Raw genomic sequence first — 24,633 nt, forward strand, 5'->3', positions numbered from 1 at the left:
GAGAGGTAATCTAGTCCAGTCCCCTGCACTCAAGACAGGACTAAATATTATCTACACCGTCCCTGACAGGTGTTTATCTAACCTGCTCTTAAAAATCTCCAATGATGGAGATTCCGCAACCTCCCTAGGCAATTTATTCCAGTGATTAACCACCCTGATAGTTAGGAAGTTTTTCCTAATGTCCAACCTAAACCACCCTTGCTGAAATTTAAGCCCATTGCTTCTTGTCCTATCCTCAGAAGTTAAGAACAACAATTTTTCTCCCTCCTCCTTGTAACAACCTTTTATGTACTTGAAAACTGTTATCATGTCCCCTCTTCTCTTTTCCAGACTAAACAAACCCAATTTTTTCAATCTTCCCTCGTAGGTCATGTTTTCTAGACCTTTAATCATTTTTGTTGCTCTTCTCTGGACTTTCTCCAATTTGTCCACATCCTTCCTGAAATGGGGCGCCCAGAACTGGACACAATACTCCAGCTGAGGCCTAATCAGCGCAGACTAGAGCAGAAGAATTACTACTTGTGTCTTGCTTACAACACTCCTGCTAATACATCCCAGAATGATCACTTTTTTTGCAACAGTGTTATACTTTTGACTCATATTTAGCTTGTGGTCCACTATGACCCCCAGATACCTTTCTGCAGTACTCCTTCCTAGGCAGTCATTTCCCATTTTGTATGGGTGCAACTGATTGTTCCTTCCTAAGTGGAGTATTTTGCATTTGTCCTTTCTGAATTTCATTCTATTTATTTCAGACCATTTCTCCAGATCATTTTGAATTATAATTCTATCCTCCAAAGCACTTGCAACCCCTCCCAGGTTGGTATCGTCCGCAAACTTTATAAGTGTACTCTCTATGCTATTATCTAAATCATTTACGAAGATATTGAACAGAAGCAGACCCAGAGCTAATCCCTGTTGGACCCCATTCATTATGCCCTTCCAGCATGACCATGAACCACTGATAACTACTCCCTGGGAACAGTTTTCCAACCAGTTTTGCACCCACCTTATAGTAGCTCCATCTAGGTTGCATTTCCCTAGTTTGTTTATGAGAAGGTCATGTGAGACAGTATCAAAAGCTTTACTAAAGTCAAGATATACCACATCTACCACTTCCCCGCTATTCACAGGGCTTGTTACCTTGTCAAAGAAAGCTATCAGGTAGTTTTGACACAATTTGTTTTTGACAAATCCATGCTGTCACTTATCACCTTCTAGATGTTTGCAAATTGCTTAATTATTTGTTTCATTATCTTTCTGGGTACAGAAGTTAAGCTGACTGGTCTGTAATTCCCCGGGTTTTCCTTATTTCCCTTTTTATAGATGGCACTATATTTGCCCTTTTCCAGTCTTCTGGAATCTCTCCTGTCTTCCAGGACTTTTCAAAGATAATCCCTAATGGCTCAGATATCTCCTCAGTCAGCTCCTTGAGTGTTCTAGGGTGCACATTACAGGTCCTGGTGACTTGAAGACCTCTAACCAGCAGGAGAGTGAGTTTGTGTGTGTATGGGGGTGGGGGTGGGGGAGGGGTGTGTGAGAGAACCTGGATTTGTGCAGGAAATGGCCCACCTTGATTATCATGCACATTGTGTAAAGAGTTGTCACTTTGGATGGGCTATCACCAGCAGGAGAGTGAATTTGTGTGGGGGGGGTGGAGGGTGAGAAAACCTGGATTTGTGCTGGAAATGGCCCAACCTGATGATCACTTTAGATAAGCTATTACCAGCAGGACAGTGGGGTGGGAGGAGGTATTGTTTCATATTCTCTGTGTGTATATAAAGTCTGCTGCAGTTTCCACGGTATGCATCCGATGAAGTGAGCTGTAGCTCACGAAAGCTCATGCTCAAATAAATTGGTTAGTCTCTAAGGTGCCACAAGTACTCCTTTTCTTTTTAACTTCTTGTCATTTGTGTTATCACAGCTTCGTTCTGCTTGTGTGTCTCAGTAACTTCAGTAGCCTGGTTCCTCCGCCCTATATCCTTCCGTTTTCATCCTCACTTGTGTTGTCACGTCTTTCTCTAAACTGTAAGCAAGTTGAGACAGGGAACATGTTTGTTGTACATGTCTCAGAAGCTATAAAAATGAAATAATTGGTGTAACTAACAACTAATAGTCAGAAAAGTATTGGTGCAATCATGAATGCTATCAAGAAGTGATATTTGGATCTGATCCTCCTTTTTCTTGACCCACACTCTGAGAGTGCCTTTTAATTCCAATTCTCATGTTTTAATCTACAGTGCATTAAAAGCAATATCTTTATTACCAGTTCCAAGAAGTTTTCAAAATAGCATCTTAAATGACTATTTGAAAAATAAGTAGACTCTGTGAATAATTGTCCTGATTGAGGTAGATGTAGTCACATTGCACAAAAGTTCTTTAGTACAGTTAAGCCAAATGATGGGAAAAAAATCAAGTATTTAATATCTCACAAATCAGTTTGTTTTCATCACTTCTTAAAAACAGGGTCATAGCAAAGAATTGAAGAGCACGTCTTTGTAGGTTCACCATAAAAATCTCATACTTCTCTTCCCCTTGTAAGACTAGAAATTGGGAACCATCAGAATATAATGGGCCAGATTTTGATTTACACTAAAGTCCCTTTACCCTCCTTCTTGCATTGTGAAGAGGCCTTAAAGTAGATATACATTATTTTTATTATTTACATATTTATTAATTTTAAATGGCTGTACATTTAATAATATGTATTATATTTATATTCACTTTAAGGTCCCTTTTCCCTGGCAGGATAGAAAAAGGGGTAAATGTAATTGAAAATTAGATCCAGTGTCTTCGTGCCCAATAGAGAGCTCAAGAGTCAAGAAGTCCTACAAGTTTAATAATAATAAAAATGTTAATATGATTTATTATTTATTAAAGATGCTCAAAACTGTTATATTTTCAAAAATAAATTTCAACCAAAACAAACACAAACTGTATAGTATGACAAAACTGCCAGTTTTTGTTTCGCTAAAAAACTGAAAAATTCTGGAAAAAAATGTCAGTTTTTGAAAAACTAAACAACAAATTGGTTGGGTTTCTTTTCTCCTTTCTCTCCCCATTCTTCCCTTTTTTTCCATTGGAAAATGGAGGGGTACGAGGGGGGAAATTAAAAAGAAAGGGGGGGAAATGCTAAATCTTTCAGTTTTCAGCTTTTTGTCAAAAAAAGGAACATTTTGACAAATGTATGTTTTCTATGAAAATATACATATCAAATGAAAAGGCATTTTTACTGAAAGTGTTTCAACACAAAGTTCAAAGCAGTTCTATTATCTCCTATATCTACATTTGTGTGTGTACATAAAATAGGGGAGTATTTCAGAGAGGTGAATTAGATAATACTAATCAGAATAATAAACAGCAGCTATTCCAGAATAATGTGGTGCATGAGTATAAAGCAGAGCAGCTATTCTGGAATCACTCCCGAAGTGTAGACACTCTTATTCTGGAATAAAATTATCTTTTTCTGATTTAACTTAATCCACTGCTAAAGTGGAACTAATGGAGTTATTCCAGAATAGCTATCCTGGATAGAGCTGGGCAAAATTTTTCAGACAAAACTTCTTTACCATAAAAAAAAAAAATAAATAAAAATAAAAAATCAGGTTTGGGTCTGTGACATTTGGCAAATGTGTGTCAGATTCACCAAATTGTTTCTGTTAGGTAAAAAAAAAAAAAAATCCAGAAAAGCTAAAGTTTTGGTTTGACTTTTTAATTCAAAATGACTTTTCATAATTGAATTGTACTTCAAATTTATTTTTAAAAATTATGAGTCTGATTCAGCACCATTTAAGGTAAAGGGGATTTTGCCATTGACCTCAGTGGAGCTGGAACAGGCCCTAACTGCTATCAGTTGGCTTCTTCTGTCCTGCTACTTTCCTTCAGTGGTATCAATGGCAAAACTCTGATGGACTCTACTGGACACAAGAGTAGGATTTTAGCATAAATTCAGCCCCCTCGCGCCCCCCCTCCCCCAACCTGCATAAGCTAACTCAATTTTAAAGAAAATTTTCTTATCAATTAGGTTTCAGAGTAACAGCCATGTTAGTCTGTATTCGCAAAAAGAAAAGGAGTACTTGTGGCACCTCAGAGACTAACCAATTTATTTGAGCATAAGCTTTCGTGAGCTACAGCTCACTTCATCGGATGCATACTGTGGAAAGTGTGCATCCGATGAAGTGAGCTGTAGCTCACGAAAGCTTATGCTCAAATAAATTGGTTAGTCTCTAAGGTGCCACAAGTACTCCTTTTCTTATCAATTAGGTAATACTTAACACGAACACTGAGTACTTAGATAGCACTTTACAATTTCAAAGCTCTGCACAAGTATTAATTAGTGTTAATGACTCATATTACCTAATAAGATAATGACAAACCCTGCAGCTCACAATATCTAATTTCTATTTTCAGTGATAGATAAGAGGCATCTCTTAAAGGCAGTATTTTCTTCTAGATCCCTTTCTGCCTATTACTCTGATTAGTTTTTGGAAACTGAGTGTGCATTGTGGCATTTTTCTTTTTGATTTGTGGGCAAAAATTCATTACACAAAACACACTCTTGCCCACAAAAAAGGGGTTTTAACAATAATATCTCTGGGGGTTTTATATAGAATGACACTGGGTCAATGTGGTCTCCTAAGCATTATTGGATAAGGAGAAGGGGATTCATTGCCTGTCCTTTAGGGGAAACAGCAACGGCTTTCTTGGTTTTTTGCTGCATTGCCATTGCCAAGGTAGTGCTTAATGGATTAAGTTTTGTGAAATAAATTCTGTAAACAGAATGTGGGCTGAGATCATTTAAACTCATTTCCCCTGTGTCCCCTTACAATCCTGGAAGCTGTCAAGTGCAGGCAGCCTGCAAGCAGACTGTTCTCCCAGTGTTAGTATTGAGTCTCAATAGATGCATAAAACAGCTTGTTTTTCACATACTTTCTGTGATGGTATTAAAAAAATTACAAAAAATGCTTCTCAGTTTCACCCATTGCCTTTAGCTGCATAGAGCTAATCCTACAAGGGCATCAGACATTGCTCTGTTTGTCCATCATTAGAACATTAAAGACGTATGTTTATGGAAGAATGATATGCGAGTCTGAAGGATTTTAAATAAAGGAACTGCACCAGAGATGGGTTTATGAATAAACAATAACATCCAGACTTAAGCAGTATCATTTCAAGTGCTGGAAGCATAGAGAGCATGAGGCAAGGCTCTTGCCCTGAAGAGTTTATAATCGAAAGTGGGCGAGTGCATGACATAGAATTACATGTCAAACCTGAGAAAGTGCTATGGGGGTGGTGCAGGGGGCAAGACCCACATAGGAAGGATTGTGAAAGAAGTGGGACAGAACATTCAACTCATGGAAGTGGGGAGGCTGTTCTGAGCATAGAAGAAGGAATAAACCTGATGATGGGGATTGAAGGAAAGAGCCCTGGAGGATGAGAAAGGGCCGATCTTCATTTCTTATTTAGAAATAAATCAGTTTCACTTTTCAGTATTAATGAAATCCATAAATCTACATAACTTTTTCCAGAGCAGTAAATCCTTTCAGAGGCTTTTAGTAGTTTCTCCAATTTTGATTCACTCATCCACAGACTCCTCTTTTTCCATGCTGAGTGTTGCAGTGGAAACCTTCTCATGCAAGCCAGGGGAGGTAGGGCAGGATTTCAATTCGAGCAGGAAGTGAACAAGAGTAAGATTCATACCCATGGCACTAGATGCAGTTGCCATGAGAATGATGTCACCAGCTGGGCTAAGAGAAGCAGTAAATCTCCAAGGACACTACCAGCAAATAACCAAGAGTTGTTCTAGGCAAGCCTTCGAAGATGGGGACATAACTGGCTGCCTCGCCTTCACCACTATATTATTTGCCATGCAAAATTCAGCCTTTTGGATGTGGTTCTTCCAGAAAGCACAATTCAACGTGGTAGATCATTGTGTGGGATTCTCAATTACCTATCTTTACAGGCAGGAAGTTCACAGTATGTTAATTGCCAGGGCTGGATTTCCCATTAGGCATAGTAGGCCTAGGGGAGCAAGCATTCTAGGGGTGCCTAAAAATCCAAATTTTGCTGCTCCCAGAAGGGGGGGCCAGCTGAGGAGGAGACGGCCCCATGCAGCCCTGCTGGAGCGCTCCTCGCTCAGCCTGGCGGACAAAGTCATCTCCCCGCGGGGCCAGTGAGTGCGACGATGGGCAGGGCTTGGGAGAGTGGGTCTCTGATGGGGCTTCTGGGGGGGGGGGGGCTCTGGGCAGTGAGGGTGGGGAGTGGTGAGCAGTGCAGTGTTTTGTGGGGGTGGTCTGCGCATGTTGGGGCGCTGGGAAGTTGTAGTGGGGTTGTGTGGGGCAGCACTGGGAGGTCTGTGGGGGTGCCTAAAAGTTAAAAGTGGTTGGGTACCATTGCAACCTGCTGCAGTTAGGCGCTCCGAGCCACCGCGGGTGGCAGGAGGACCCCGGAGCTCTGTGCCTAGGGCTCCTCAAGGTGTAAGTCCAGCCCTGTTCATTGATTATACCACGGCTGAGTAAAACATATCCTACAGCCACCTCAGGTCCTGAATCTACACATACTTCCACATGGACTTCATGTTAGTAGCACTATGCCCCCAGTTGATGTCAACTGTATTCAGTGGGACTGCTCATGTGAATAAAATTACACGTTTATAAATGTTTCCAACTTAGGCCTGAAGTGATGTGGAGGAAAGTCATTGTTTTCTTGAAACTCTTTGGGTATAGATATTTCAGTGAATTCAATAATTGTCTGATTATCCTGTAGTATTTATTACCGACATAGCGCCTTCTATACAAAGAGCTTAACCAACTCCAGTGGAAACCAAATCACTCATAGAAGTATCTGAGGCCTCAATCCTGCAAGCGCTTACAATCATGCTCAAATATAATCACATGAGGAAACTACTGGCATCAGTGGGACTGTTCACTTGTGAAGTAAAGTGCATGCCTACATCTTTGCAAGCCTGGGGCAGAAGTAGTGTAAATGTTGCCATATTTTCTGTGTGTCTTGTTTATCACAAAACTTCAATCTTATAATTAGAGCTGGTCAGAAAATATTCCTCCCCATTCCGCAGCCCCTATGGAACGTTTTGATGACAATAAAACAAATCATAGACATTTTCAATGGAAAACTTTGATTTGCTGAAAAAAACCCAAAAAGTTTTCCAACACAAAACTGAAAATTTTCAAGTGAAGCAGAACCTTACTCGGAAAATATTTGTTTAGTCCAGAACTCAATTTTCCATCAAAATTATATTGTTAGACTAGCCCTACTTATAATATTTGATCACTAATTGTATAAAATGATCATAAAAATCATGCATTCCCTAAGCATTCAAAATGGAAAGACAGTTGCAACTCTTTACCTTTGTCTTCAGTCATTATGAACATTTGAATTGAAGAAATAGTTGAGAGGGAAAAAATGGACATGACTATGATTAGATTTGAAAGTGAAGTTTGATTATTTATTTTTATTACCATAGTGCCTAGGAGCCCATGTTATGGACCAGGACCTCTGTACAACCACAGAACAAAAAGCCAGTCCCAGATTGCAACCTTCTTGTACACTATTTCTGTGACTATTTCAGTATTTGAGCTCTGTGAACACCAATGCTCACAAAGAGTTAATTTTACACTCAAATGCTCAGTTTCTGAATTGTGTGTTTGACTGTATAATGTGCAGGTTTCACTATGTTGGTTGTTTGTTTAAGTCATTCAATCTGGGAACAGAAAGCGTCTGAGGTAACTAAGGCTGTGATCCTGCAATCTGATCTGCATGGAACTTTACACCCAAGCCAGAACAGGGGCATAGGGTTTCCCCATGTGAATCGGATCGCGTGGATCGGATTGCAGGATCCGGGCCATGAACTGTAGTGACTGAAAGCGGGTACTATCTTGTAGCTGGTTAGTAGCTTATACAAAATGAGTTGCTGGGCTCAGTGTAGTTCCCAGAGAAGAGTTGTCCACATTGCTAAATATCTACACAATTGCTATTAACTGGCAGAGTTGGCCAATGGTAAATTTGACCATGCAGACTAAATTGCCCTTTCATCCTTAAAGACCCACAAAACCAGGTTGAAGGTGCACGGTGGGCAGGAGCGTGGGGGTAGGAAGTGCTGTAGGGATTGTCTTTCATTTCTTTTGCCTGTGCAATACCTGGTCTGTGGATTATCAGAGAACTTCAGTCTGTGAGCCAGATACCTTAAACAATTCCATTTAAAAAGGTAAGAAAATAATGCAGATTTTCTGCAGGCTTGGAAGCCGCTGTACAGAGACCAGTTCTTTGGAGGGAACTCTCTGCACCAAGGCATGATTTTTATGACAGCAAAAAACAGAAGGATGGTGTGGTAGTTGAAGCATATGTGATGTGGATTCTATTCCTGCCTCTGCACTGATTTATTGCTCAGCAACCTTGGGCAAGCCTCTCTACCACAGGTTCCTCATCTGTAAAGAGGGTGTAATAATACTTCTCTTCCTCAGAGTTTAACGAGGTTTCATTCATGAATATATTTCTAAAGTGCTTTGAGATCTTTGGAGTGAAGAAATCACAGAATTATTAATGGGACTTCATTAGGACTCATAAAAGCCAAAATATCAGAAAAGGTCACTCATCTGAAGGTCTTGATCACGTTTTAATAAAAAGCATGGACTTTTTTTTTTAAACTAACTTTCACAAAAAAGCCAGCCTGTGAATAATATGGTTTGAATTTGGACCAACTTACTCTAGTCATCCTGCCGACAAAATCTCTTACACAGAGAAGAATATTTTTAACAACACTGAACTCATCCCTGCCAAAAAAAGGAGTTCAAAGTTTGTTACCCTGACCAAGATGGACACGTATGACTTGCAACAGGTTAACTGCAAGGTGAAGAATTATAATTATTGTTTTAAACCAAGCATTACAAGTGGTAAAGCAAAGTTAGTGTTGATCCTTTTGATTATAAACCTCTCTAAGTCTAAAGCCGTAACAAGATAAAAACACCAGAGTTATCCTTCTTATTTGCCTATAATCCATGGCAAGAATCCTCTTTACTGAAGGAGTTAAAGTTTTTGCAATAAATCTAGTATGCCACAAGCTAAAATTTCTGACAGCCAATCTGGTGTAATGCAACAAATCAGTGTGACATAACAAACAGCAGCCCCATTCTGTGGCACAGCGTCCCCATAAACTTCAATCTCTGGGTAAAAATCTTGATTTATTATATAGCTTTTGGACAGTTACGAAAGAAAATTTGCCAAAGATCAGAATAATCAACTCTTTCACCCAAGCAGTTTTTTATGAAAGAATAAAGCACAGAATGGGTCTGAGCAAAATAAATAAAAATTCCACACATTTAACCCACAGAACCTTTTGCGTCATTCAGAAATATTTGCAGACGTTAACAATCTTTTATCATCAACAAGGCACTCCAGCCTTCAAAATTAGGGATTTTTCTTAAATTTTCTTTTATTTGTGGCCTTCTAACTATCCTGTTAGTGCCATTACTAACACTTACTGATGTTACATTTGTCAAAGCAGGGTTTTTTAAAGATGCATGTAGCTAATTTCCCCTAAAAAACTCCTCTGTTTTGCTAAGCTATTCTCTTCAGGTTATAAAAATAGTAGTATATAATTTACAAATAGTATCTGTAATAGGATTCATTGTTGTGAATGTCTGAACTATATGTTTTCATCCACTGAAAGGGAAAGTAATACTTCAGACTCCTCTTGGAAATGCTGGTTGTTTTAATGCAATTTGCTTCTCCTTATTTTGGACTCATGAAGAGGGTTGCAAACAGAAACATACATTAGCCATTCATAATAAATATACTAGCCCCATTCAGAGCATGTAAAAGCATTACTGTTGCATCATTCTGAACAGCCCTACTGTTCCACTTGCCCATGGAATTAGCACACAATGCAGGCCAGACCGTTTCCTGGCGAGAGGCTCTGCGGACTTAGGACGAAATAAAATAGTAACGGTAAATAATAAATAAATAAAGGCTGTTTTGACATCTGACTCAAGAAATGGCTTCTTGGCTAAATGGTGCTTTCGTAAAGATGTTCCCATTGTTTGTTGATTTATCAAAAAAACATTGCTACTCACTGATGTTTAGATATTTGTATCTGAGGGGGGGGGGATTATTAAGCAAGTCTTTCAGTAGGACACCAGATGATGGACAGTCAAACACAGAGTCTCCTGTAAACACAGAGAGAACCAAAAGGTATGAACTGGCTCATAATTGTGTCAACACAGGTAGCAGACCCTTGGTTTATTTCAGCCTTCCTGTTTTTCACACTGCACTTTTTAGACACAGTCTCTTTTCAATACACCTTAGTGGGGTGCAGAAGAATAAAAGTTTTTAAACTGAAAGGTAGACATTTTTACACACACACACACACACACACACGTACATAGTGTGATGGGTTTGGTCACGGAGACCCCCTTGGGACCGTCATCTGACGTGCTGGAATCACCTCTGAGCCAGTTTTCCCTGCCAGCTTGGGACTCCAGAACCCTGCCTTGGTGGCCAGACACGCTTAAAACTCACTTAAAATCACTACCAGTATCTCAAAGCAATCAGCTGTGCACAGATCCTGTTTGACTACACCACTGTGACAGGACCCGTCACAGTGGCCCATCACACGTAGGGTTGGGTTTTTTTCCATCTCAAGAGCCTGACCCTGCAACTGATCCTCATGCAACTAGACCCATTAAAGTCAATGACGTTTTCCACCTGTGGAAAGGCTGCAGAATTGGACCTGTGATTTGGAAATAGGTTGTCATGTGGAATGCTAGATCTTTTCCAAAAATCCATTTTAAAGATCTCACAAAATTGTATAAAACTAAACAGTACAGAGCCAAAAGAACTGCTCCATCCAATCTTCATCCTCAGTAATTTAAACAGTCAGATATTAGGCTTAGGGCCAGACTGTGACGTACTCATGTTGAGTAGTGCCTAAATCCTTCTGTAGTCTTATTAAAGTCAATGAGTAAAGTGCTATTCAACAGGAAAAAGGGTGGTAGGATCTGGACTTCTTTTTATTTCCATCTGTACCAAAAATGCATCAATCACTATAATTTTTAATCAACAAATAATCTTTGCAGAAAAGCTACATCTGACCACTTTGCCCTAAGGGAAACTTTCTGCCTGCATTTTTTTTTCTGGTCCATTAATAAAAATATACGAAGAAAACAAATTTTAGGAGGGAACTGCCACAAATAAATGTCAGAAGTGACACCCATATAAAATTTCAGAAACAATAAAAGTTGAGACAGATTGAATTTTTAACGATCTTCGTTGAAGGTTATTGTGTGTTTCTTTGCAGCAGGAAGTGTCATGCAGTACAGTTTTCCCTTTTAGAAGCCAAGGTTAATTTAACAGCAGAGATAATTCCATGTGCAAATGACAATATATTAAATTCCCCTTGCTCCCAGCAGGTTCTGTACCTTCAGAAACTGTTCCAAGGTTTGAGTGACTATAGAGTAGGCAAGTGTCCATGAACTGGAAGAGGTGCTTTTTTTTTTATGTCCATTGCCCTTCTTTAGCTCCCTTCAACCACACAGCAAGGGAAGTGAAATTTGCTGGAGGAGACCATGAAAACAGTTTCATAACTTTCCACATATTTTCCCTGCATAAATACACAGCAAATTTGGAGTGTAAATCATGCTATAGCACATTGGTCAAGTCCCAGGAGTGCCACTGAAGTCAGACAAATTATGGTATTTGCTATCTCAGTTGTTACAATTTCTCGCCTTTCATTTATTCATTGCCAGTGTCTGGATTTACGTCAGAGGGGAAAAATAGGAGTTTTGCTAGCTAAAGTTAACCCCTTATTGCAGGAACAGTAACATCATGTTTTCCGGCAGCAATTTACAAGGATATACCCATTAACATTCTCAGTAATGATGCAGTCAAGAAAATATCCAGATGTGAGCAGGAGAGATTATACTCTGTGGAAACAGCAACTGGAAACTCCAATGCCAAACCTTTGTTTTATTGATGTGAAACAATTATTAAAGTAATTTAAAAAAAAAAGTTTTACAAGGCCTATATAAAAGTGCATAAAGACAGTGCTGTGACATGCATGCTGGATGGCTACTGCTGAGCGAGTCTGCCTGGCTGTACAAAGTATTTACTATTTGCATACTACCTCCAGAATAAACTAAAATTATTAATGTCAAACCGCACTGAAAGGCTCTCTGCTTTTACCAAGTCTCCAACTCCCTGATATAGGGCTACTTCTTTCAAGGCAGTGTGGGGTGATGCAGAAAAGGATCCATTTCCACTCGGTAGAGCCTGTTATGCACAATGTTGGCCCCCGTATGGACCAACCAAAGCATCTGTTACACATACCCTGAATTGTCTAATGGAGATACACCTTTTAAACGCAAGTCCCCTTTGACTGCCAGGGCCTGCACACACAACCAGAGGGGCATTGCCTTTGTCCTCTGCCTTACAAATGTGCACCTGTTGTAATGGTCAGTGCGTCCTATGCCCATAATACCGACGTTAGTTTATAATGCCTCCTTCAGACACAGAAAAACGTGTTGTTTGCACAATGAAGTTACAGGAGCTAAATGGAAGCTGCTCAGGTGTGGAGAATATGTACTTTGTTCCTGCATTGTTTCTAAAAGAGAATAGGCCTCTTACCTATTGTTCTTCGGAGATCTTCACACAGGCTAATGTGAGGGAATTTCAAGATTTCCTTCCACTTTTTGCTTTTGCCTTTGCGCTTTCCTCCACCCCCTGCAGAAGAAGGAGAAGAGATGTCAGGATTATAGTCTTTTTCAATGCCACGCCCAAGCCAGACCTGGGCTGTCCTCTCACTCAGATTTATTAGCACAGTCACAGCCCACATAAACACCTTTTGAGTATCGCAGCTCTGTGAGAGTGGCAGTCAGAGTCAGTGTTGTGTTAGTAAAAAGCCCAGGCTATCCTGAGATTTGAACATTGTATTGGCAGAGATAGGTCAAGGAGGAAAAGTTTGGATCCAGACCTGGATTACTGAAGCCTAGAGTTCAGCCTGAGCCCCAGACCAGACCAACAAGTTTGAGAGTGCTGAACTGAGCTGCTTTCATGGCATTTCAACCCCAAGCGAACACCTCCTGTCCCTACCTCAAATTATTTGTACAGCCATAATCTCAAAGTGGCATTGCCTTTAGGAGTTACACTTATGGATCATTGCTTCCTGAGTAGGGTAGTATTCATTTAAAAGAAGAAGAAAAAAACAAGAAAATTCAGTCAATTCACCCAAGTATACAAAGAAGAGATTCTTTTCTTATCTTTTTTGTCTTTCTTTCCTTTGCTGCTATTCATCCTTCCCTCGCCCCCAATCCTCCCTCACCTTTCCTTTGGGTCCTATTCTTCTCATTGCAAAAAATAAGAGGCAGTTTGGAATTAATCTGAAGCCTGTATTGCTGCTAAATACCATTTTAAAATGTGGATTGCAAGACAATAACAATAAATGCTTCCATCAGAGGGTCTAAAAAGTGAGCGACAACCGTTTATACAGAAAATAATACAATATTTGTTCATACATCACTTCATCACAAAAAATAGTTCTCCACTGAGGATCAGGAGCCAGGACTCTGGGGGCGAGTGTGGGCTGCTTCGCGGCACTCCGCACACAGAGCTGCTTGGAATCTGGGAAGTTCCTAAGGCCCTGAGCCCATGGGGTACAAGTTGCTCAGAATCTGCCTCTGCAACCCCAGCCGGAGTCAAAGTACCATGGGTGTATGCAGGCTGCTGCCTCTGCTCCCACTGAGACCAGTCTTGGGTGGGTTACTAAAGCTTCCCAAGCACGGCTGCTGAAGCTCCAGGTCGAACCAAGTCACCCGGGCTTCTCTACTCCGGGAGGTGAGACAAATTAAGCAAAGCTGTGACATTAATTCCCTCCTGTGTGGATGCTCTCATTCAGAAGTTAAAGCACATAGCACATAACAAAATTTCAGTTTGTTCACTGAAAGGCCACTTTGCTTCTGAATGAGCGCATCCACATGGGGGTTTAATGCTTTATGTGCTTTAACTTCACGGCTTTAATTAATTCGTCTTAACTTGCCTGAATGTCCCTGTGCAGACAAGCCCCCGGGGTGAGCATGGGCCACTCTCTCCCCCATATCCCCACCAGAGACCTGCTCCCCCAAATCACCTTTACGGATTCTACTGCTGGCATCACTGCCTTCTCTGAACAATGCTCTCTCGTGAGCATGTTTAATGATGTCACCTCCCACCTCTCTAGTTTCTGTGCTCCCCTCCCCTTTTCCTCACAACTCCACATAATTACGTCCTCCTCCACACTCCTCCCGCTCTCCTGCCTTCCCTCCACCTCTTGCCTTCCTACATTCCCCGCTCACCTTGCTTTTCAGTTTTGACGCAGTAGTAACAATACCTGATTCTCTACTCTCACAGATTCCACCAACGGAACTGCACTGGAATGATGTCTACAATCAGATTTTTTTGAACCCAAGATCTGGGGACAAAGAATGCATGGGCTGGGGAAACAGAGTCCTACCAGGATTTAGGGCAAGACAGAATGATTCCTGGACAGATGGCACAATTGCCAATCAGATGAGGATTTTGGACAATCAGTACCCAAATAATTTTAGGTCACATTTTCTCTTAGGCTCTAGAGTCTTCTGGAGCATCTTTAGCAGAGCTCTGTTTCTTACTGGGATCTCCAGAGGTTGTAGTACCTATGGGCTCACTCATTTCAGCACAGGGAAACATAATGAAGCCAAATACGCTGTAATTATTGTCTCGCAGTGTAATGTTAAACGATTTCTCACATGTAGACTAGCTTAGCCTACTGAGGGTATTTTAATACTGATTCTCTGTTTCTTTCTCTGTCCTGGCATTTTAAATTCTAACTTTTCTTTCTCTCTCTCTTTTTCACCTTCTTTTCCCCCCATGATTACACCCCACCACAGGAAACAACGGGTGTCAATAAAAGTTTCCACATCAGCAATAATAAAGGGTATAGGAATGTGATGAGGAGAGTTTCACTCTCATAACAGAACCTGCCATGCGTCTATTCCAATTAGACAGGCTATGCCATCACGGAGAATGAATATTCTTCTAAATCTGAAACCCCAGCTGTTTCTTCTGAGATTTCCCTCAGTGCTGCATTTATTGTGATTCAGTCTCTGCACACAAAATCCGATTCACATTATTCTACTTTAGATGCCATGACACGTCAAGTGACTAATTCAGAGCCAAGTTCATTGTTAGTGAGCTGGGAGAGATGTAATCGTAGATTGAGAGTATGGTGGATACTACATGATTTTGCAGACTAAATAAGGGGTGTTGATTCAACAGATAACAGAACATTACATGGGAAGCTTGAAAGCTCTGGAAGTTTTGCAAAAATCATGCAGTATTTGGGGTACTTCTGATCTTGTAAATACAGCCTTTCCACAATATGGGAAAAAGGGGAGTTCTTTCTGAATCATGACGAACTCACTTCTCTATTCTCTTGCCTCTGTGACTAATGGCTTTGTCGTTTAAGGGCTTGGTACGCCCACATCTTGAATATCGTGTGTAGATCTGGTCGCCCCATCTCAAAAAAGATATATTGGAATTGGAAAAGGCACAGAAAAGGGCAACAAAAATTATTAGGGTATGGAATAGCTTCCATATGAGGAGAGTTTAAGAAGACTGGGACTTTTCAGCTTGGAAAAGAGACGACTAAGGGGGAATATGATAGAGGTCTATAAAATCATGACTGGTGTGGAGAAAGTATCTAAGGAAGTGTTATTTACTCCTTCTCATAACACAAGAACTAGGGGTCACCAAATGAAATTAAAAGGCAGCAGGTTTAAAACAAACAAAAGGAAGTATTTCTTCACACGATGCACAGTCAACCTGTGGAACTCTTTGCCAGAGGACGCTGTGAAGGCCAAGTCTATAACAGGGTTCTAAAAAGAAAAAAGAAAAAGAAAAAACACCTTGATAAGTTCACAGAGGATACATCCACCAATGGCTATTAGCCAGGATGGGCGGGGATGGTGTCCCTAGCCTCTGTTTGCAAGAAGCTGAGAATGGGCGACAGGGGATGGATCACTTGATGATTACCTGTTCTGTTCATTCCCTCTGATGCACCTGGCATCTGTTGGAAGACAGGATACGGGGCTAGGTGGACCTTGGGTCTGACCCAGTGTGGCTGTTCTTATGTTCTTGCCTTAAATTACACTTTAAACTCTTTATTGACAGGAACTTAGTTATTGTAATACTCTCCTTTCTATCCTTGCCTTTTCTCCTCTCTTCCCTCTCCAGTCCATCCAAAAGGCTGTTGCTAAAGACATTTTCATTTTCTATCCCTCTAACTATGTCTTTCTAGAATCACTTCATTTGGTGTCCTTGTTACTTGCATATCTCCCACTTCCTGCCTCCTAAACGTCTACTCTCTCTTCTTCTTCAGACCCCATTGTAAAAATCACTTATTCCAGGAAAGTTTTCCTCCTTCTAACCACTGATAATTTTGATTGCACTCTCTTCCAAGAACTACTGTCTCATGCCTTGTCTTGTGTGTGTTTGCCTTGTTTACTGTAGATTGTAAACTTTTGAGTGTTCAGCTCTATGGTGGTATATTTCCATGGGAATTTGCTGCATGATATAAATATTTATTAACTAGTTGTGGGGACAGATCCTCAGGTGGTGTAAACAATGGAGCTATGATAATATACACCAGATGAGGAATGGCCCCACTGAGTACAAATGTGCCAAAGATTTTAGGATCAATCATTCTTTTTTTTTTTTAAGCCACCTTCACAGAAATTCTCAAGATGTGTTTCCAACTATAGCAGCACAAGGCAGTGCAGTACATTATAAAGCAACTCTCCACCTGAAATGTCAGTTTCAATATTGTGTTGGGGGGAACCTGAACATGATGGGGCAGAAGGACTTTTAAAATGCATTTGATTTAAAATATATATTGATACAGACAAAATGGAGGATGCATTTTTTACATTAATTTGCATCGCAATCTGGAAAGGGCTCCTACGTCCCTAGTTGCAACTGTGACTGATGCATGGCATAGCCAGTGAGTTCTTTTCTCTTCGGTGCCCATCCTACAAAAAGCAGCAGCCTCCTCGGATGAATGATTTTCTCTAAGCTAAATGCAACGTAGTGTTACTATTTTGCCTGTGACGTCTTTATGTTAAAGATGATGATCAACTGCTTTAATCTACCTGACCTTTCGGCTCTCAGCAGCAGCACTTGCTGGCTCCAAATGTAATTCTAGGGTGTTTGAAGGACATAATGCATTGAGACAGCTGAGACAGGGTAAATTGTCTGGCAGAGTTAAAAGCTAAAAGGGAAGGTTTCTCTGAATAGTTTGGTAATTGTGCAGGTTGCACAAGTAAAGGCTTTTCACTTGCCTTGATTCCTGTCTTTATGCTGTCTACTCAGGCCAGGGTGATCTGCAATCTTAAAGGCAGCTTTCCTTAGCAAAAGCTGGCAAACCTGCTGTGTTTTATAGGTGAGTTTTATCATGAGGGTGTGGGGTGGCTGATTTGAAACCTCAGTTTGATGATGGCAATACAAGGCGAAATGCCAGTAACAGTATGAAATCTCAGTGCTGTGACTGTGCATTCACTTAATGATTGGCATACTGAGGAGTGAAACTAATTTTTCATAATGCCATCCAGTCCTACAGGCAACAAAAATATTTCCTCTCTGCAGAACTTACTGAAAAAATACATGGCCTTTTTAGTGTCAGATATTCAGATCCCTTATGGCAAATCTACCTCTTTTCTCTATATGTATGTTAAATAAAAACATGCATACAAAACATTTAGGACTAGCAACTGCCCTTAATCCAACCTGACTAATTATATGGTCCCCATCACTGTAGTACATGGATGTTTACCATCACAGCCCCCAGAAGATCTATCCATGGCAGCAGAGGCGGTATTGTCTCCATGCCCATTTAATCACTGGCCTTTCTACTACCACTGACAATTGGTGTACTACCAGTCATGTAGACACCTTTCAGCTTGGCAACAGACTGGACTGATGCAACCAACTTGTTTCACATGAGCTGCTGAACATTTACTGCATAGCAACCATTTCTAGTTGTGACTGAGATGGGTTGGCTTGAACTAGCGGCCTAGTAGATTTTATCTATTTTGCAGTCCTGAATAAATAGGACACCCCCAAAAAAAGGACTGAATTTTGGGTGGTATTGTGGTCTGATTTGTTAAGACCTGGTGATTTATTTCATCAGGGTGTAAATATTTACTTAATACACTTAATACATACTCATTTGTATTTCATAGAATCATAGAAGATTAGGGTTGGAAGCAGTGGTGAGCTGGAGCCGGTTCGCACCGGTTCATGTGAACCAATTGTTAAATTTTGAAGCCGGTTTAGAACTAGTTGTTAAACGGGTGGGCAAACTCTGGCTCACGCGCCACATGCGGCCCACTGGACCGTCCTGTCCGTCCCGCCTGAGCTCTCGGCTGGGGAGGCTCCCCTGTGAATTTTTATTCACCCATCGGCACTCCGACCCTTCAGCGGCGGGTCCTTCACTTGCTCCGGGCCTTCAGCGGCGGGTCCTTCAGTGTCGCCGAAGACCCAGAGCAACTGAAGGAACCGGTTCTTCAGCTTCTGGCAGCTCATCACCAAGAGCTGGAAGAGACCTTTGGAGGTCATCTAGTCCAACCGCCTGCTCAAAGCAGGACCAACCCCAACTAAATCATCCCAGCCAAGGCTTTGTCAAACTGAGCCTTAAAAGCCTCTAAGGATGGAGATTCCACCACCTCCCTAGGTAACCCATTCCAGTGCTTCCCCACCCTCCTAGTGAAATAGTGTTTCCTAATATCCAACCTAGACCTCCTCCACTGCAACTTGAGACCATTGTTTCTTGTTCTGTCATCTGCTACCACTGAGAACAGCCAAGCTCCCTCCTCTTTGGAGCCCCCCTTCAGGTAGTTGAAGGCTGCTATCAAATCCCCCCTCACTCTTCTCTTCTGCAGACTAAATAACCCCAGTTCCCTCAGCCTCTCCTCGTAAGTCATGTTCCCCAGCCCCCTAATCAATCTTGTTGTCCTCCACTGGACTCTCTCCAATTTGTCCACATCCCTTTTGTAGTGGGAGGACCAAAACTGGATGCAATACTCCAGATATGGCCTCACCAGTGCTGAATAGAGGGGAATATTCATTTATCTCGATCTGCTGGCAATGCTTCTACTAATACAGCCCAACATGCCGTTGGCCTTCTTGGCAACAAGGGCACACTGCTGACTCTCATCCAGCTTCTCGTCCACTGTAATTCCCAGGTCCTTTTCTGCAGAACTGCTACTTAGCCTGTCGGTCCCCAGCCTGTAACAGTGCATGGGATTCTTCCTTCCTAAGTGCAGGACTCTGCACTTGTCCTTGTTGAACCTCATCAGATTTCTTTTGGCCCAATCCTCCAATTTGTCTAGGTCAGTCTGGACCCTATACCTACCCTCCAGTGTATCTACCTCTCTCTCCATTTTAGTGTCATCTGCAAACTTGCTTAGGGTGTAATTAATCCCATCATCCCAGATCATTGATGTTGACTCAAGTGGGCTTTGGATCAGGTCCTTATTGAGAGACAAGATCTGCCGCAAAACCTCAACAAGTTTTTCTACCCCTACAGGTGGCCTCACCAGATCAGGGGTTGATTAAAGCTGGCTAGAAACCAGAAATTCTATTGCATGGGAAATACTGGCATTTCCAAATTTGTTTCCATTCTAAATCAGAACAAAAAGTTGACATTTCATAAATTTTTGTGGAACAGAAATGTCAGAAAATTTAGCTTTGGGAATAATTAAATATTTTCTTTTGATAATGTCAAATCATTTCATTTCAAGAAGGTGAAATGTCCCATCTCTCTACCGGTTAAACATATAATATATAATATTAAAATTATTGTAATATAATTGAATAACAAAAACAACATGAGAAAGAATTATTTGTGTTCAGCTGTTTTCCCTCAAAATATCATCAAAATCAACATGTTCCATGATCCTGCAAAATGTTTTGATTTCAATGAAACCATATTTTCTGACAGAAAACTGTTCCGTTTAAAATGTTCTTACTAGATCTAGTTTTGATACTTTTGCCGGGCAGCATGGTAGAAGTCTTACTTGTGCCTGTTTTGAATGTGTGGGGAGGAGAAATTGGTCTCAGTGCTTCAGGGCTGGCAACTTTCTCCAGTATTAGAATCATATGGAAAGTAAAGAACGCAGAGAATGTTCTCCCTGGACCTACACCCAATTTCCTACTTTCACCACCACTTCCTTTTACCTAAATGACTTGCACAACTGGAATATATACTGAACATAAAGGTCCAGCTTCATCTTCCTAACAGTTCTCCAAAGAGTGAGCACAACCTTGGGTTTCATGCAGCCTGCTTGTAAAGGGCTTGATAACATCTCTTCAGGAAGGAAACATTTTTTACAACAGCTTTTTCAACTTACGACCTGCTTTATAAATTTATTACCCTGTTTTAGTAAAGAATCCAGAGCTGCTGGCTACCGTTTAAGAACTTGATCCTGAAAATACTTCAGCAGGTGAGTGACTTCACTCAGGTGTGCACGGAACTCTTGTGACACAACTCACATGAATAAAGACACTCATGTGTTTAAGTGTTTGCAGGGCTAGCCTTGAAATCCAGAATTCCCAGAAGAGCTCTTGTCCCATTTAGATACCAAAAAGAAGTGGATAGATTTTTGAACGCGCTCAGCACACTGGGTGCAAAACTCTCTTGGAAATCTGACTTTTCAGGTCACAATGGGAGCTATAGGGGACATAGTGCTTGTGAAAATCTGGCCCTTGTGTGGATACCCAAAGAGGAGTTGAACTCTCTTGAAAAACTGGGCCCCACTGGGAGGTGCTGAGCACTTGAAAATTTGGCCCTGAACTCCAGAAACTCTGGGCTTCCATGTCCATGTCACAAAGAGCTGTGTGGGCTTTTTCTCCCACAGAAATCTGTTGTGCATAGTCTCCAAAAAGAACTTAGGTTCCCATTTTGTCCTCATCCATGTGATATTTGTTTTTTTACTGCGGGTATCCCTGAGCCATGGAGATCAGCCCCAAATCCAAAATTTCCCACCGTGTTGGGGACTTTCCATTTAGGAACCATCCCACCTTTAACCAAACTCTTCAGAATTAATTTCCTATCAACCTGATTACAGAGTGGGGAGGTCTGTGGAGAAAAAATAAGCCCTTCTATGAAATGTGATGAAAGGTTAATGATCTGGGACAGAAAATATCCTGCCTAATTTGATTGATTATTAGTTCCAGCTAATTGCTGGAAGCCAGCAGATGTTCTGATAAGCACCCCAGAAATCCAGCTGTTGTTTGTTCATAAACAAAAAACAACATGTGCATTACTTATTTCAGAGTCAGGAAAACAACAACAAGAAAGAACCAGCGTAAAGTCTCCATGAAGGAGGCATCAGAGTGCATCTCTCAAGCGGCAAGATCCTCCATCTTGAATCCCCTCATAGCCCTGCTTCCTAGCACACAGAGAGGCAGACTCTAAACATTTAAAAATGCAGCACATCCAATCCTAACTATACAGAGCCTGATTCCTGGCTATCTTGCAACCCTTTTTTCACTATCTCTGGCAGCACAAAGATGTTGTAAAGCAGCTTCCCAGGGCCTACAGGGAATATCCTTGTCATTGCACCCCCCTATCTCCTGCAACAGGCCTCAGTGTATGGGATGCTCCGGCATGGGATAGGCATGTATGAGAAAGTGGGTGTTGTGGGAGTGAGACAGAGTGGCTGGCGCATTCTTATGCTGTGGTGTGTCTGCACCACTGCAGTGGTCATAGGAGCCATTGTATCTGTTGCATAGTGCCCTGCCTAGAATTGTCCTTGCTCTGGTGCTCGGATAAATCCCCTTGATACTCCACAGAAGTCTTATGCAAACTATGCAAGCCTCTCGGGGCTGCAAACTTGGGCTAGGAGTCTTGTGAGAATGAGTTGACTTGCAGAATGTCCGGTACTTCCCGCTCAGAGTAGCTTCCAGAACATTCTTTTTTCAGGCCGTTCAGCACTTCCAGAGCCAACCAGAAATACAAATCACCCATCATTCTAGTATCAGTAGTTTCTATTTGAGTTCAGGGCCTACCAAGCTTAGGGGGTGGGGGTAGCGTCTTATTGTTCAAAATCTCCTGCCCATAGCTAATCACTGATCTTTGATACATATTTGTGTTACCTGGGGAGCAGGCTAAGTGTGGGAGAAAAGGTGTCAAGCTGCTTTACAATCAGAAGAGGTGGCCAGTAGAGAACAACACAACACAAAAGCTGTGGATCCCAGCTTGTTAGCCCTGTGATGACTGAAGGGCTACTGATGCCTGAACTTAAAGGAGCCTTGTCAGGACACAGAAGCAGAGTGAACTGAAGAACTGGCTTCCCCTTTCTTCACATCAAAAATAGATCATTTCATTGTACATGTACTCTTCAGAACTCTCCTGCAGAACTCCGCGTCCTTAGCCAGATTCTCACAGTAAACACTCGACAGCACTGCTGTAGCCACACGGCCACCCTGGTGGGGAACATTTCCACGCACAGGTCCATTTTTTCAAAGTAGGTTCCCCCCCGCACACACATATATGTAACTTAATTCCACAGACAGCAAGAATTCACATGCAATATGCAAAGATATGAAGGGGGGTGTCTCCATGAAAATCAGTTTGAAATGCCAGTTTAGATCAAACATAGAGAGGCTGCAGTTAATTGGCTTGCACAGACACACCACATGCCATGCACAGTGGATTAAAGATGGGCTGGCTGGCTAGCTAGCTGGGCAAGCACGGAGTAGCTGCTGATCCAGATGGGGAGAGACATCTTTGTAAACAGAAAGGGTTGAAGCATTCTGGGAGCACTGCAACCCTTTGATCTCAAGTGGCACCTTGATACTAAAGGGCTAATAACACATGCAGCAAAAACAATCTGTGGGCACTCACTGGGTTGACTGGGCATTGCCCATGACTGCCTTCTCTTAATTTATTATGCAGCCTGATTTCCTTTACTTCCCTCTTCTGCCTGGCAACAAGGTACCCAATAGCTCCTTTTACTGGATCACTGCAATACACCACGCTAAATCATTCCAGAATACTACAGCATCGGAAACGCTGCCCTTAAGAACAATGAAGAAACTGCCCAAAAGACTACAGTAACAAGATTTTATGCTGCAGAATTTAGGCTCATTATTGTCAAAGGTTGGAGAAAAGATTCTGAGGTAATTTGCAAAAGCTTAGTGATTGTAACAGATTGCACTGCCCCTGGTTCACTTAATTCTGTCACAGCATTCTGCAGCTTGCAATTGCAAATAACGAGCAGAACGTATCTAGTTTTCTCTAGGATCTCGGAATACCCTAGGCTGTATGAAAAGATCAGGCAGAGCTTTAGTAAGCGAAGTTAGTAGTAGCCATGTACTATTTTCACTCATTCATGAGTGTTTCCATAGTTACCAGTGCAGAAGGGCTCAACAAGAAAGGCTAAAAAGAAAAGAGAAAATTAGGAGGGACAGGGAAATAAATAAGAGGAGCCTTATTACAGATCAAGCTGGTCAGAGGGTTTAGCTGCTTCGTTAATGGAGTGCCAGAAAGCAGTGAATAAAAAAAAAAACGGAGTTGGGGGGGGATTTAATACTGTGTTGGTTATGCTTTAATTTCAGATGATGTGGGAAAGTGCTGTCTGCTCAGCCTCCCTTTTCCTATTGCTGTATGGAATCACAGGAAGGTAGGGCTGGGAAGGGACCTCAGTAAAGTATTGCCTTCCACCCTGGACCCGCTGCACCCAAAAGGCAAGGGATTTAAAAACTGATCCCAAACTGAGCAGAACGGGCAAAGCTTCATGTATATACACAAACACATGGGACCCAGCACCATGTGACCAGAGACCCAGCCAATGGGAAAAACACAATGGAAACAGGAACAATTACTGAAAAATAAGAGGGACAGGGCATTCTCCAAGAGGGAGCCCTCATATCGGAACATATCCCCGCCACGGTCACAAATAGCCCATCCTTCAGGGCACCCTGCAGGGCCCAGTTCTTTACCCAGGTGCTGGGAATGGGATGGGCACAGTCATCCCAGGCTGGTATTTATGTGGATGAAGAGATAGTGTGGCCTAGTGGATAGGACAATGGCCTAGGAGCCAGGAGACCCGGTTTCTAGTACCAGCTTTGTCACCCAGGTTCCGACATTTGGTGCATATATTTGGCTGAGGAGCCAGTGATGCAAGGCTACCATTGGTGGGATTATGACTGGACGCCCCTAAAACTGAATTCCCCCTAAATATATTAAAGAGGTGGGGATGGGATTGATTGATTTTATTTCCAGTTGGTTAGTTTCTGATTTCAGCGTGAGTGGATGCTGCTAGGTTATTTTTATGGGCTAAATCATGGCTTCTTATACTACATGCCCAAGCACGAGAATAAACAGGAGTTATACCCCTGCACAAACTACCCAGAGCTTGTGTCCGGTTGCAGAGAGGCTGCTGCCTCCCCACTTACTCCCCAACTCAAGAGTAGGTGGGCAGGGAATGGGTGGCAAATGAGTGGAGCCTTTGCGCCATCCCCATGCTCCCTGGCCTGCACAAAGGGTGTTATTGTTTACTGCCAGGAGAGGCTAAAAGCTACTTACTACCCCATCCCAGAGCAAGGAGG

At 41.8% G+C, this 24,633-nt stretch overlaps 1 protein-coding gene across 1 annotated transcript in view; it reads right to left on the reverse strand.

Moving 5' to 3' along the window:
- The window catches only part of GRK5 (G protein-coupled receptor kinase 5), a 223,437-nt gene that overhangs the window by 123,759 nt on the left and 75,045 nt on the right, over positions 1-24,633 (reverse strand). Inside the window, exon 2 of the mRNA XM_084633433.1 lies at positions 12,637-12,732. Within this exon, the coding sequence (XP_084489559.1) occupies positions 12,637-12,732 (96 nt within the window). The remainder of the gene's footprint in view (positions 1-12,636; positions 12,733-24,633) is intronic.

Source organism: Lepidochelys olivacea, assembly GCF_965140295.1.
Source record: "Lepidochelys olivacea isolate rLepOli2 genome assembly, chromosome: 7".
Lineage (NCBI taxonomy): Eukaryota > Metazoa > Chordata > Testudines > Cheloniidae > Lepidochelys > Lepidochelys olivacea.